At 36.1% G+C, this 15,137-nt stretch overlaps 6 protein-coding genes and 1 non-coding gene across 7 annotated transcripts; 2 read left to right on the forward strand and 5 right to left on the reverse strand.

Annotated features, from left to right (window-relative positions):
• Positions 1-380: 380 nt before the first annotated feature.
• On the forward strand, positions 381-1,445 carry C5L36_0C10400 (uncharacterized protein; the record flags this gene model as incomplete). Its single annotated transcript, XM_029466751.1, has 1 exon — positions 381-1,445. One exon carries the CDS (start codon positions 381-383, stop codon positions 1,443-1,445), a length of 1,065 nt encoding a protein of 354 aa, XP_029322611.1.
• A 756-nt stretch (positions 1,446-2,201) lies between these two features.
• On the reverse strand, positions 2,202-2,845 carry C5L36_0C10410 (uncharacterized protein; the record flags this gene model as incomplete). Its single annotated transcript, XM_029466752.1, has 2 exons — positions 2,202-2,461; positions 2,713-2,845. 2 exons carry the CDS (start codon positions 2,843-2,845, stop codon positions 2,202-2,204), a joined length of 393 nt encoding a protein of 130 aa, XP_029322612.1.
• A 648-nt stretch (positions 2,846-3,493) lies between these two features.
• Positions 3,494-6,736, forward strand: C5L36_0C10420 (uncharacterized protein; the record flags this gene model as incomplete). The annotated part of the gene is made up of 1 exon (XM_029466753.1): positions 3,494-6,736. One exon carries the CDS (start codon positions 3,494-3,496, stop codon positions 6,734-6,736), a length of 3,243 nt encoding a protein of 1,080 aa, XP_029322613.1.
• An 85-nt stretch (positions 6,737-6,821) lies between these two features.
• On the reverse strand, positions 6,822-6,893 carry C5L36_0Ctrna6Q. The gene has a single exon. It is a non-coding gene; the product is annotated as a tRNA-Gln (tRNA).
• A 1,721-nt stretch (positions 6,894-8,614) lies between these two features.
• C5L36_0C10430 (uncharacterized protein) lies at positions 8,615-10,762 on the reverse strand (the record flags this gene model as incomplete). The annotated part of the gene is made up of 1 exon (XM_029466754.1): positions 8,615-10,762. The coding sequence occupies one exon, from the start codon at positions 10,760-10,762 to the stop codon at positions 8,615-8,617; it is 2,148 nt and encodes a 715-aa protein (XP_029322614.1).
• Positions 10,763-11,010: 248 nt separating this feature from the next.
• Positions 11,011-13,014, reverse strand: C5L36_0C10440 (uncharacterized protein; the record flags this gene model as incomplete). Its single annotated transcript, XM_029466755.1, has 1 exon — positions 11,011-13,014. One exon carries the CDS (start codon positions 13,012-13,014, stop codon positions 11,011-11,013), a length of 2,004 nt encoding a protein of 667 aa, XP_029322615.1.
• Positions 13,015-13,423: 409 nt separating this feature from the next.
• C5L36_0C10450 (uncharacterized protein) lies at positions 13,424-15,091 on the reverse strand (the record flags this gene model as incomplete). The annotated part of the gene is made up of 1 exon (XM_029466756.1): positions 13,424-15,091. One exon carries the CDS (start codon positions 15,089-15,091, stop codon positions 13,424-13,426), a length of 1,668 nt encoding a protein of 555 aa, XP_029322616.1.
• Positions 15,092-15,137: the final 46 nt, after the last annotated feature.

The raw sequence follows: 15,137 nt of genomic DNA on the forward strand, positions 1-15,137 counted from the left end.
CTATTCCTTTGTTTTTCAACAATGTTGCATTTAATACAAGCCATGGTACATCCAATTGAGATTAAAGGAAAACATTTCTATGACTCTGTCACTAATAAGCCTGTATGTTTGTAGAATCCAACAAGATCGATCTCATCGTCGACATTGATGGCTGTCTATTCTATGATATATACTAACTTCCAATTACCGATTTTCTTTGTACTCAGTTTTTCATTAAAGGGGTAGATTATCAACCAGGAGGAGCAAGTGGAGTAAGTGAGCAAGCAGATCCTCTTTCCAACCCTTCTGCATGTGCTCGAGATATAGCACTTTTTCAAGAGCTAGAGATTAATACAATCAGGGTCTACTCTGTAAACCCTGACTTGAATCATGATAAATGCATGACTTTGTTGGCCACGGCTGGAATATATCTTGTCTTGGATGTAAACACACCGTTAGAAGGACAACACCTAAATAGAAATGAGCCATGGACCACATATACTAGCAATTACTTGATACATATTTACAACGTTGTTAATGAGTTTTCTGGCTACAACAATACATTAGCATTTTTTGCTGGTAACGAAATTGTTAATGATGAGATTTCGGCTACTCATTCGCCGATTTACATTAAGGCCGTCATCAGAGATTTAAAGACTTTTATAAAAGAAAGCGATATGAGGCAGATTCCCGTTGGGTACTCTGCTGCGGATGATTTATCTTATCGGATTCCTTTGGCAAAATATCTAGAGTGCTTTGAAAATGATCCAATCGAACTGGTTGATTTTTATGGTGTCAATACGTATCAGTGGTGTGGAGAACAAACGTTTTTTACTTCTGGCTATAACAAGTTGGTGAAAGATTACTATGATTATACAAAACCAATTTTTTTCTCAGAATATGGATGTAATGAGGTATTGCCAAGGGTCTTTAAAGAAGTTGGACCAATCTATTCCTCAAAGATGATCGATGTCTTTTCTGGTGGACTAGTATATGAATTTGCACAAGAGCCAAACAACTACGGGTTGGTGGATTACGATGATCTCGGGAACGTCAGATTATTGCCGGACTTTTATGCATTTAAAGAGCAAATATCAAGGGCCAAGGATATCAAATTATCGAAGAAATTTCAACACCAAAATCAACAGTTTCTCTCTGGTAAATTGGAGAAGGAAAAAGGTAGTACAAACAAGATATGTAATCTGCAATATGATAATTTGGATGTATCCAAAGGCCTCCCAAAATCGATAGGATCCCAACTAATAAAAAATTTTGCTGGAAAAACAAAGGGTAGTTTTGTTGCCTTAACAGAGGAAGATTTGACAGTAATGCACAAAGTGTTTGCTCCGAATGGAAGTGTGGTATACGATTATTTAACGGTGAGAGCAGTTCCAGAACTGATTGGAGAATCAGAAGATGTGATATCATGTATGTATCGAAAAACAACAATGAATCTGGCTTTGTAAGGTGACAGATTCGATGTAAAGAGTACCAAATGATGGGAATGAATAAAATAGGAAAAGAACAGGGGAAGTTGGATTAAACACAAAACCAATAGAATGGAAAGAACAAATAGCATAGGTTAAAGATAGATAGGCACAATGAACAACAGGATGACTACCTCTTAAAACTGTATAGTGAAGATTTACGGGGTAAAGGAACCAATTTATAGAAGACTGAAAAAACTCTTATTTCCAACATCGCCAAACACTGGTTATCAAAGCATAGTTGTAAAACATGAACTTGGTCATCTAAGGGAGAGAGAAGTTCCGGTTTTCCACACATTATTTTTATGAAGTTTAATTTAGGAGGAAACATTTATGCCTGCTTACTTTATTTTCATTCTTCTCCTTCTCTGACAAATCCAGCTACCGAACGTAGTACTAACACTAGTATCCGATTGTTATAGCCACATCAAAGCTTAATCCATTTTTGTCAGTGATCTTAGGGATATCCCTTCAATCACTTTTTAGTGGTTTTTTCTGAGTATCCGTGTTGGACTAATTTGTGTTACCCTAAATAATCTAAATTTCACAAACAGCCACATCTTTGCTCCATATAAAAAATCATGATGTATTTGCCACGCGTTGCAACATACAGTTTGACACAAGTGGTATGCATCATTGGTTCTTCCCTTTCGAGTTGTCAAAAAGCCAAATAAATTCCATATAAGATATATAACGAGTACCTATAACTACAAAAGAAGGTTCCAGGTTAATAACCTAGTAAACAAAACCTAAGATTTTACCGGAGACGTGCTTTCTCTTAGCTTCTTCGTGATCCATAATACCTGCCGATGTGGTTAAAATAACATAACCAAACTGTCTTGCTGGTAACAAGTTATCAGTCCACTTTTCAATTTCGTTAATTTTAACATTGTATCTTGGTTGGATAACACCACACTTGTTTAATCTACCGTTAAGTTGAATGACAATTTTACCTGATCTGTGATCATCAATGTACTCAAATTCTCCAATGTAACCTATGTATAACAAAAAAAAATGTGTTAGTATTGCTAGCACTGGGAAATGTCTCCAAAGACAACCTATGAGTAGACAAAAAAAGGTTATGGCTACACAACTGATGGTCGCCCATGGATTTGATCTTCCGGAAAATTAAAAGACAGCCAGCTATTGATAACAAATCAAAATCAAAAAAAGATAGAGATTTAACGAAAGCCATCCAGTTATCATTCCGGGTGTAAGTATTAAAACATAAAATTCAAATACATACCATGCTTTTGCATAACAGTCAAGAATTTAATAATAACCTTAGATGATGGTCTAATCAAAACTTGTCTCTTACCAGACTTTTCTGCGTTGTTAATTGCGTTTAATGCATCTGCTAAAACTGAAGTTCTTGTCATTTTTTTGGATTAGTTACTATTTAGATAAAAGGTTAATCAAAAGTGTTAGTATCATAGAGTTTATCCAGCGATATGATCAGGAGGGCTGATGCTTAAAGCTAGTGCCACATGAGTGTCCATAGGGAGTCATGAGCTATTGGATTGATTATTCCAATAAATGAAAGTAGGGTATTATGAGGCCAAAATACAAAAATCAATATGCTTTACTTCACCGGAAGATAAAGATAGTGATTTTAAATATACTGGACATGCATAATGCCTATATCATTGTAGTTATATTCAACATGAAACAGAACGGGGATATATATGAACAAGATGTATTACGTGACTCTATAGTTGTAGGAACTGCAAAAATAAGTTGTACATACAATGTGAATATGTGTTGTTGCGTTTCAATTTTTGAGGAAAAGAAACAACCGTTAGACTAAGGAGTAAAAAAAAAAAGTGGACGTCTCGCAATTTAAATGAAGAAAGAACTGCGAGCGTTTCCATCAAACACAAAAATAAAAAAAATGGAGACTTCATTTAAGGCCGGGTAATTTGGGGCACCATGGTTTTATTTGCAGATTACTTCAAAATTAGAAAGTACAACTGGACCATAGAAGGAAGGTTCCGGCACCAGAGAGTAGTCTCAGAAGGTTCTATTTCATGGAAGGTGCATCTTCTATTTTTCGTAGCATCAAGCCCAAATGTGTGGAATTGGCAGAAATTACTTTGGCTAATGGCAGCTCATCATCATTGCAACGAGCAAACGCCTTAAAAGGATTAGACGATATATTGAATCAATCAATTGCATCGTACGGTGGTCCTGATCTTCAGATACCCATAAGCCTGGCGGATTATATTATGGTTCCTCTCACAGGAATTCTGAAAAGAGAAACATTAACTGATACGGAATTAGAACACGTTCTTTCTATTATTTTTCAGCTTCTCAAGTTCTCTTGGTGTAAGCCGGGCTCCCTGTCCAATGAACTATTCAACCAGTACATTGTACTGCTAACTTTTCTGGTTGGAGGTAAACCGGGACAGTTTTCTATAAAGAAACATTCTGATGAAACATTTCAAAATGGGATCAATTGTATTCATGAATTAGTTAAGGGCGCCCTTAATGGGTTACCAGGAGGAACACAGTCTGTTCTACACGACCAAAAATACATGCCTACTTTTGGTCATTTACTCACAATACTTCTCAATATATCAACCGATTCGCATATCCCAGCAATAAAGGTAAGTGCTCTTGAAACAATAAATAGTTTTTTCTATTTGGTCAATGATGGTGAAATTCTATCATTATTTTTTCCCGGCACAGTTTCCACAATAGCAAAGATCATTAAGTCCAAACCTCATTCGAATGTCATGTCACAATCTTTTCGAACTCTTTCAACTCTTGTAAATTTTGTTTTCAGCGATTTTAGTATTGGAACTGAATTAAGACGAGATGATGCATCTTTGGAAGCACTGAAGGCCAAAATTGAATCATCAGCAGGTGATAACAATGATTTATTTGAACTGTCCCTAAAAAGAAACGTTACTATTGAAATACCAGAACATGCCGAGCCCAAAAAAGTAAACAGGACTTTTGAGTGGTTGGAGACTACGATGGTACAATTCAACAAGGCGTTGAAGATCATTTTGAATATAGACTTCAACAGATATGATAAGTTCTCTGTAAGAGACAGTCTGTTTGAGTTTGAAGTGAAGATGATCCGTAATTGTTTTTTATCTTGCCATGGAGTTATCCCTTTACTCTTAAGATCCTTGTCCAATGTTTGTGCGGTAGATCAGTCATTTTACACTATAGCTACGGATTCCATTTTAACATTATCAGAATTTGAACTCCTTAAATCATTGATAAAGGATATCATTACTGAAGAATTGCATGCTATGCAATATAACTTTATATCTCCGGATCCAACAAAGGCGGAAAACTCAATACGACTTCTAACTCTGCTTACACACATTCTGGATGCGTCCGGTGAAACTGACGATTCACTTACTAGTGCTATTATTCTAAAGCTTCAAGAAAACTTATCATACCTTTTTGAAATAAAAGCTTCAAAAGACATCAAAAAGGTTTCCGCTGCCAACAATAGTATAACGTCGATAGAAAGTGAAATGCTAATTATTTCAAAGTATTACGCCCTGAACTCTTTTGAGATCACAAATAAGAACAGGTTATTTGAAGGTATTTTCACGGCTAGCACGGAGGAGGTGTTAATGAAACTGATTGCAGGCATTTCAACAAAGCTTACATCACTAAATGATTTCAACATTGTTAGTCTAGACCCTTCTCCTAAAGGTCTTATTAGAAGTTCTATTCGTACATGGATCGTTTCCCATATGATAGTTAACACGGTTGGTGCAACCGCACAAGAACCAAGTGATTTTTTGCTACTTGATAATGATTCTACCAACAGTACGGATACGAAAGCTGAACAGGTTGTTTATGATCTAACATATTCGACATTAGAGTCGTCTCTGTCCATCCTGCAATATTGTTCAACACTGAGTACTGATTCTGCCACTCTCACTGCGTCTACTGTGATGTGTTTGAGGTCCATCAATAACTCAATCACTATTTTAGGGGATGAGTTCAAAGATGAACTGATAGATGTTTTGTATCCGGTTGTTGAATGTCTTGCCTCTTCAAACGAAGTTATTAGAGGTGAGGCGCAACTTGTTACAATTAGGATTGCAAATATGCTATATGGTGGCTCTATCAAAACGTTGCTGTATGAAAATTCAGATTACTTGGTCGATGCGCTATCTTTCAGACTTGTGGGAGATGTGTTGACTCCAAAAGTTCCCCTCATTTTGTCTGTCCTTGTAAACTTGGGGACAATGGATATCATATCAACGATGGATGATGTTATCCGAACCATATTTACTTTACTTGATACTTACCACTCATATACTTCATTATGTGAAGGATTCTTTTTTTTTTTTAATGAGTTGATATCCAAAGTATATGGCAGTCTGGATGACTTTGATTTTACACAACTTGAAACGGATTTGGAAGAAGACAATGTGATGACTTTCAGTATGTGGGGACTAAAATCAGAACATGATGTTGAGGAGTTCGTTAGTAAAAAGTCTCTTCAAAACGAATACCTAGGCGATAGCGATGACGAGAAGGACATTATTGATGAACCTGTAGAACGAAACAAATTTTTGGATATCGATAGCGATGATGAAGATGACGACGGAAGAATGTCCGTTCCGTCGATAAAAGGAAATGAAGAAGGGGAAGAAGACGATGATAAGTGGATGTCACCGCTAGATGTTAAATTATATCTCACCATATCAAACATCTTATCATATGCAGAGAGATTACTATACACAAAATCAACTTCTTTAACTATATTGCTGCTTAAAACCATTGCAAAAATAATTCCTCTACTAGCAACCCAAAAATCCAAATTTCTTCCTGCTGCAGTAAGAATGTGGGAAATGGTCACCTATCATATTAATAAAGCAAGTGATTTCAGGATAATGAACTTATGCTTCGATGTGTTGGAGGAATTGATCAGATATGGAAACACTTTCTTTGCCTCTAGGTTCATTGATTTTGTAAGGACAGCAAACGGTAACAAGTTCATCAGGTCTCTAATTTCTAAGCAGCTTGATGTCCTGAAAAAGTTAAAACAGAATGAAATGAGGACGCACCAGGTGGTATTGAATCAAACCAGCACGTCAATAAACTGGGAAACTGAAACATATAGGAGAGTAGCCAAACTTTTCGTTTATGCTCTAGGAAAGTTGGGACGCTTCATCCCTATTGATGTCGCTACATCGATTATTGGCATCACGCTACCCCTTGTTCCAAATCCGGATAACTACGGTTACTTTGATGATTTGGCTTATTTTTTAAAGGATTTTTCAGATAAATAGAAATAATGTAAATAACTGCAGTAATTTACTAAGTAGCAAGTTTTGTTTAAGCATTCGGTTTAATTAACAATAAAAAATTTTAATAAGGTCGTACCCGGATTCGAACCGGGGTTGGTCGGATCAAAACCGACAGTGATAACCACTACACTATACAACCTTAATGAATTTAAGTATATTTTGTTTCTTTATATTGTTCAACTTTTGACTCGGGCTTTTAAAACGCTTTCCAAAAGAATCTTGTATCTGGTTTTTCATAAATTAGAAAAATTCTTTTTGAAAACCTTTTTTTTTCGTATATTGAGTTTACTCTTTCTTTTCTTTCAGTATTATCATTACAGTGAAGTGTTGTTGGAATCATTGCTAAGATACCTAGTTAAAACTTTAACCACTAACAGTCAAAACATTTTTACTATAAGTAAATTGATGTTAATCTGATCTAATTGGACAAAATCTCATAATTAGAAAGTCACTATATTGTATATTATATGGTCAAATTCGAATTCTTGATCCATTACAAATAGGCTTATCTTCGTGTACATTGTTTATTAAACATCAAATACTCTTAGAAATACCAGAAAGTTTTGTTTTTGCTAGTTTGTTTTCAAAGGGTTATTTTTATATCAACTTGATGTAGGCAGTTTAAAATAAATATTCAAGGTATATTTAATACGTGCCAACAGTCTTTTCCAAAAAAAAAGAGAGTTTAGCACAAATGCAGTAACCATATTTTGCCCTGAATCCTCAGTCAGAAAGTTGTAGGCTTTACAAACAATGCCCACTTCTTTTATCTTTAATGAGTAAAACAACGTACAGTGTTGTGAAGCCCCATGAACGATACTTTTAGTAAAGTCACTACTTCCCTAACCCGATAATTATGTGAACATAAAATATTTACCACCCATATCTGATACTAAGTGTAAACCGCCTGTAAAAGTGATTCTTTAATTTTGACCTGCTCATAGGTTGTTTCTATTTTCATAGAAACATCTTGAAGGAAAAAAAAGCTCATTTACAAAACTTCCAGTTTGTATTCATTTTGCCAGTCCCTTATGATGCAACAGTGAAAATAATAATATTCTTCTTTACTATTTTGTTCATATCATTTGCGACAATCTTGCCAAAAAGTAGATTCAATAATTTATAGAATTGGACTCGGGATGTTTTTTTGACTTAGGTGTTACTTTACAACTAGAGGGTTTTTCTTAGGGGGGAAAGCAGCACGCATACTGAGAGGTACTTTATCTACGTTGCCTTAATGTCAATATTCTGTAGAGCCCAACTGAACTCCTTTGATAAAAAAACAAGACAAAACAAGGCGAAGTAATTGACTATAAGATTGAAAGAAAAATTCCATCTGAGAACAGGGAACGTTAAGAAATAACTTCGTAACGATAGACCTATATTTAAAAGTTTGCAATAACGGTATATAACAGGAAGACCAACCAATTTGCGCTTTTGTATTTCAACAAAAAGTTACTGGAGCATATAGCGTTTTTGGAACTGAAATAAACAAACTATTCTTGATGAAAATCGTCGTTGTTTCTTCTACATTTCTCTGATGTTTGAATATTTCATCAATACAAGGAATCTATTGAACCGCTAAAGATACAATAACATGTTTTACTAACAGTAATCATTTTTACCACTTTGACACACAAAACAAAATCTTGAAGCATAAAAGATTATATGTAATCATCAAGGAAGTCCCCCAAGTCCAGTGAGGTTCTAGGAAAGGTGTCATCCGCTATTATTTTTTAAAAAAGGCAGAACAGCACACATCTTTAAACATCTGATAATTATTCTAATCGCTGTTAAGTCAATTACCGTTTAAGAGAGTAAGTAGCTGGATCAAATACCTAAAACTACTATGATTCCACTTCATAGAGTACCAAAACCATGCCCTGATGCATAAAAAACTAGAGCATTCGTACTTTTCTTTCTATTTCTGCATAAATCCAAGAGATTCAAAAAAAACTTAGATTTTTCTGAATTATCTTTTAAATAAACAAACTTCATGATCCGAATCAAACTATCAATGTAACCTATTTCTGGAACATTTCCGATTTTTTTAACAAAGGAGTCAATCATAGTTTTATCAAAGCTGAAATTACCACTTAATTTTTCTCTCAAGAAAAAATTTGTTTGCAAAAATAGTCCACTTTCCACTTTTGCTAGCCAGTCGGAACTGCTTTCTGATAAATTGTTACTTCCCGGTAACTCAAATCCGTCTTCTGGTCCAAATACTCCAAATGTGTACACAGTAAGTAACATAATAACCGACAACAGAACCTTGGATCTTTGATAAATCACATCTTCGGAAGGGGCGTAATCTAATAATGTTTTTCCATCTTCATGCAACGATGTCAAAATTTGAGAAAGAGCCCTAATTGAATATATGACTGAGGTATATGCATGTCCACTATGATCCCACTCAATGATCGCTTCTAAAGTTTTTTCGTACATTCTGGCATTTCTTTTAGAAAGTCCAATGAAAATCTGGATATCTTCTAAATTTATGGATGAAAACATCACTCCTAGAGAAAGAGTACAATATGATAGCTCCCAAGCTAGAGAATTATAAGATTCCCTGTGTTTCGTCAAGACCCCCTCCCAAAATATTAAGGCGTCTATAGTTTGATTTCTTAAGAGGTAAACTTCACCAATACTTACTAAGGAAGACACCTCCGTCAATCGCTCTAGTTTCCTTAATATATTTACCAGTCCTGCTACTATTGCATTCATCGCAAAACAACCGGCATTCAGAACTTCCCTTCGGTACATCTTTTTCAGCCCAGTATGTAGTGATATACCTACTAGTTCTTTTCTAAACTCAATTGGGCTTATTTGCGTGGCTTCCCATAAATGTTCAGAACAAGGAATTTTCAAAGCAGCAATGTCTCCTGGTAGTAAGTTTTCAGTGCCCATGAAAAAAGATTCTATTGTATCTACACATAATGCCATGAAAAACACCCTCCTCAGCGATTCTCGCAAAATCCAGTCATCTATAAAGTAATTTGTGCCAGTCTCCCCAAGATTAGGACATTGTAAATATTCTGAGTTAATTAACGATTTCAAAACCTGAAATTTTAGTCTGTCCGATACGAAACGAGGTTCACAGAAGGTGGAGGAGTTGCTGATTTCATAAACTTCATACAACATGGTACTTTGAATAGTGGTGAGATCTGTAATATTCAATATTTCTGGCTCTTGAAATAAAGTACAAACTTTTGCCTCAATATTTTTCATGATAAGTTTATTGTTTTCTGATTTATCATTTTTAGACGAATAAAACCCCCCCAGTAGAACTACTGCTAATAATAATACATTAGGACATGACTCGGCACAAAAAGAGGGTCGATGGAGTATGGGATACTGCGGGTGAAATATAGTCCAGTACGACTCCAAGTATTTATGTAGTAGCTCTTTGTTGAAACAGTTAGTATCTTTTAACTGAGGGACCAAGTCGACAACTTTCTCATAGCAATCTTTCATTTCAGTGTGACCATATATACTTTCAGATTTCAGCAAAAGTAAGGAATTGGGTTCTATACCTTCGATGTACTTTTCCATTACCAATGACGAGCTGGATTCAAAACCAATTATTGCACAAGAATTGAAGGATTTTAAGCCCCAATCTATGAGCTTACTAATATGAGTATTGTCTAGTTCAGCATTGAATCCTGATAGATCCATTTTACCCTGTCTGAGTTTTGGCACGTCCTCAGATTTCTTCTCCTCAATCGTGTCATCACTTTTAATTTCGTGGTGCACTTTGTTATGACTAGGGCTCTCGTAATCGATAAATTTAGTTTCCACCTTTTTGTTATGAATCAACTCATGCTTTCGCTTAATGTCTGACCTGGTGAATAGTCTTTTACAACCGGGATATGAACATTCAAGTGTTGGCCCGGAATGCGTAAGTTTGTGTCTTGAGAGGTGATCAGAGCGAGAGAATACTTTGTTGCAACCTCTGAAAGTGCAGAGAAATTTTTTATTATCTTGTTTCTCAACTTTCCCAGAAACCATACCTCGTTCTAGATACGATATGGAAGCTCAAAACTTTTGGGGCTGATGGCCTTAGTAGACACGTATAGTACTCGATACCTTAAGACTTAAAGTTTTCCATTTACTTCTCGCTGAAAGCTAGTTTTGATAAGCGGGTGTGGATAACATTTTTCGCAAGTGTTACTGAAATTTTTAGCTTTCATTTTACGCATCGGTATGTGGATAACCAGGAAATACACATGTTTATTTTTTTTTGAAGTTTTGTATTTCTATACTAATAAGATTTTCAAACATTCATTGTCCAACAAGACATCCCAACCCATAGGCCTGCATGTTTCATCTAGTTCGTACCAGGCTTTCTGAAATATTACTCGCATAGATTCAAACGCACGAACTCTAGAGACGGCCTTTAACTTATCCATTTTCAAAAGCCAGAACTGACGATGTTTTTTGGATAAGGCAACAGATCCCAAAACGGTCATGGCAAAACATAAAACAACATGCACCTGGCTTTGGAATGATAATTTTTGGAAAGCCTGATAAGCTTGTTCTGCTGCTGTTTGAATTGATTCATCATCGCATTGCATTCTGGGATAAAGTAATTTGGTAGCATAAATGTAAATTGCTTTTGACATAATCTCAGCGGCAAAACAACTTTCCAGTAACTTCTGTTGGACAGATACTGGCTCTCTTGTGTACACTCTTGCGGGCAGTATAGGGCGAATATAAAAACTGGCAGTTTTGCGAATGTGGTGGACAATGGTAGAATCCTCTGTAGACAACGGCAGACGCAATCCCAACCAACATATCTTGGCTTGCAATTCAAACATCGGCAATGCTGCACCCACTACCGGGTGGTTCATCCAAGGCACGACACACTTGTAAATTGGATGTAACAGATATGGGCGGATTAAATCATACACAATAAATGGAGATGCGATTTCGCCAACAAGGCTTTTATCGCATGTAAAGAGCATTGTACTATAGTTGAAAATGAACGAATCAAGCATTGTTTTCTCGTAAGGCATTAACAATTCTCTTTTCTGTGTTTCCTCACCACTAATAGCAAAATAAATTTCAGAGTCTACTGAAACAATATCTGAGGGTTTTATAAAGTAGTCTGGGTCTCTAGCTACCATTGGATCTCTACCTTTCAGTTTTTTTCTAAAGGCATTGATTATTTGACAGAACTTAACTTCGTTTTCCGTACTTTGTTTCGGAATGATGGGATTAGTGACTTTGGGGTTATCTCCTAATTTTGAACTAAACGTATGTAATTCGAATTCTGGACCATCATCACTAGATGTTATACTAAGTTCATAAGTGGATTGTTGTCTTTTCTTAAGTATCCAAAATTTCATACCCTCAACAATACTTATCATGCTCAATGTATTAGTTGTCTGATTATCGTGAACATACCTCAATTTTAAATAGCTAAGCAATAGAGACAAGATGATCCATTCCTCGTTCCCAGATATATCACATGATTGAATAAAGTCAGTAAGCCCGTCAGAATACAGTCGAAACTGCTCATTTGACAATTTTTTCATTTCCAAACTCTTTGTCTCTGTCAAAAGAAATGATGCACCACAAGCAAAAAATATGCGCTGCATTATTGCATTGTTGATTCCAGGGGGAATAAAGACAGCACCTGGTTGTAGCTTTGCATGTGTAAACTGGGGTGACACGTCTGTCATAAAACCATTTGTGAAAGCGTTGAAAAGAAAGACTTCTTTATTGGTAAGCACAGGAAATGTTGTGAGACGTGATATTTGAGACTTAAGCACAGACGAGTTTAACTCTATAAGAACTTTTCTAAACATCGCATCTTTTACCGAATCAAATACATCGGTCGAATCATAATAAGTCTTTTGTATGACTTTACTATTAAGATCAATACTGCTAGAGACATCACTATGTCCTTCTAATTGTCTAAAATTGCAGGTATCAGTCGTTGCTTGGTTTGGCTTATTCAAATTCAAGGTCTCCTTATCTATAATTACTTTAGTGAGTTTGAATTCGGTATTATGTGAAAGAGATTCTTCTCCATCAGGCCATACACATAAATATGATTTTTTGAGGCAATTTTCACAAACTGGCCTTGTTCCAATGCACTTTATTCTTCTTTTGCGGCAACAAAAGCACCCTGTTCGTTTTCTTTTGGGTGATAAAGTCTGGTTTTCCGAATCTGTCAATCCTTTTATTTTCCTCTTGAAATTTGCAGCTACAAATTTTTTCTTGTTATTAGTGGTGAGTCGAAACTTATTAAACATGGTAGCTGTCAAATTTTCACTTTCGACTTTTGGCCTTTTTCAATACTAAATTCGATACTGAGTCCAAGTAATCTTTTTGGAAGGTTCGCCACACAGATAAGAAATTCCAAGTTCTGTTAGTTTTTTGATAAGCGCGACTGGAATTATTACACCGAAGGAGAGTTGTTGCTCAGAAGATGAAAAACTGTGTCTAGTTTACAAAATCAAAAAAACCAGTTTGTTGGGATATGTAGTAAACACAAAGCACCCTAACATGCCAAGGAATACAAAATACAAAATAAAAAGAAATAAACCATAAATTCGGATCACCTTATCTGCTGAGTTCAATTCAACATTAATTTTCAATCTTAGATATAGACGTTCAGCTCAAAATTAGGGCCACTGCAATGTACATAGGCATGATACCATTTTAAGCCCGGACAATCTCTTCAATAACTTGACTAGCTTTGATAAGTTCCTCATCAAACCATCTTCTACCTGTCAACTGTAAATTTATAGGTGCACCTTGGAAAAGAGATGCATCATTGTATAGCTTGTATTCATAATTTTCCATTTCGTTTCTTGCGACATATGAGGTGTCTGGGTTGTCCAATTTGACGTCACAACTTAGACCAGTTGGGAAAACAACGTTCGGAAAATCCAATATATTCCACATGCTAGTGTAGCCCCAATAATGACAAGTTTCAGGAAGAGGAGCAACAGATACATATGATGGGGAGATAATAAAGTCTATATCCAATGCCTTCATTTGTTCTAAAACTTTATTTCTAGTTTGGTCTCTAAAGCCGGCATCCTTTTGATACTCAACCACAGATTGACCATCAAATCCACATCCAACGTTCAATTGATATTGACTCAATTTGACAATAGGCTCACCCGACAAACCTAGAAGATCCAGTTGGCCTTTGTTGCCGTCTGCATTATAAGCGTTACTAGCAGCAAGTGCACACTCTCTTGCATTGATGGGTTCCCACTTGATTACCTTCGCTCCTGTTTCTGACAATCGTTTAGCAGCATGTTCTAGACCTCTTATAATAGGTGGTGTTGGTTTTACATAGCCATCATCGTAACAGATTGCAACTTTCAGTTGTGAAGGCTCTGGGAGTGGAACATCTCTCCAAGGTAAAGGAACTAAAGTTGCGTCTTTCTCCCAAGGTTTTGCACCAACTTCCACTTTCATGAAAAGCTCCAGATCCTGTGCAGATCTAGCCATGGGTCCTAAAACACAGTTAACGGTTTCTTGTAACTTGTTAGAATGTGGGACCATTGGTGTCATTGGAATTCTTTTTTGAGTTGGTCTCAGGCCCCAAACACCACAGAAAGCGGCTGGGGATCTAATGGAGCCACCAATATCGGAGCCAACACCAAAGGCAGAACCTTTCATTGCCGCAATAGCACCTTCTCCAGAGGAAGATCCGCCTGTTGTCAAGTTAGTGTTTCTTGGGTTTTTTGCGAGACCGGTAATATTATTTTTCGAACATAAATGCATCAACATTTGCGGTTCAGTTGTTCTAATATAGAAAACAGCACCTGCATTGTACAGAATCTGGACACAATCATTTGTTTCTGTTGATATATTTTCAATTAGACCAACATAACCACCATGCGTAACCTTCCCCTTGATATCATAATGCTCCTTTAAAGACACAGGAACACCATGTAGTGGGCCTACAGTTTTTCCGTTTTTCTGGAAATACTCGTCAAGCTCTTCAGCACGTTTCAAACCTTCTTTGACAAACATCTGCATAGCACAATTAGTCAGTTGATGTGCAGCTGTTGCTCTCTTTGCATATGCCTTAAAAACCTCAACAGAACTGTACACACCAGAAGCAATAGCCTTGACCAAATCAACTGCCTTTAGATCAGTAAGTTCGATTTCCTTCTTTGTCATAATTTTTTCAGGGATTGAAGTGACGTCTATACCGTTTTTTTTGGGGATTAATTCCTCTGGTAGTTTGAATTCTTTTAAGATACCATCTTGTAATTCCTTCTTGTATTTTTTAACTTTTGGGATAAATGTAGCATAGAGTTCCGGATTTTGAGGATCCTTTTCGAGTGAATTTTCCGGAATTGTCATGGAGTCTTTTGTTTTGAGTAACAATAGTCTTAAAGTTTTGCTGTTG

This window comes from Pichia kudriavzevii, chromosome 3 (assembly GCF_003054445.1).
Source record: "Pichia kudriavzevii chromosome 3, complete sequence".
NCBI classification, from domain to species: Eukaryota; Fungi; Ascomycota; class Pichiomycetes; order Pichiales; family Pichiaceae; genus Pichia; species Pichia kudriavzevii.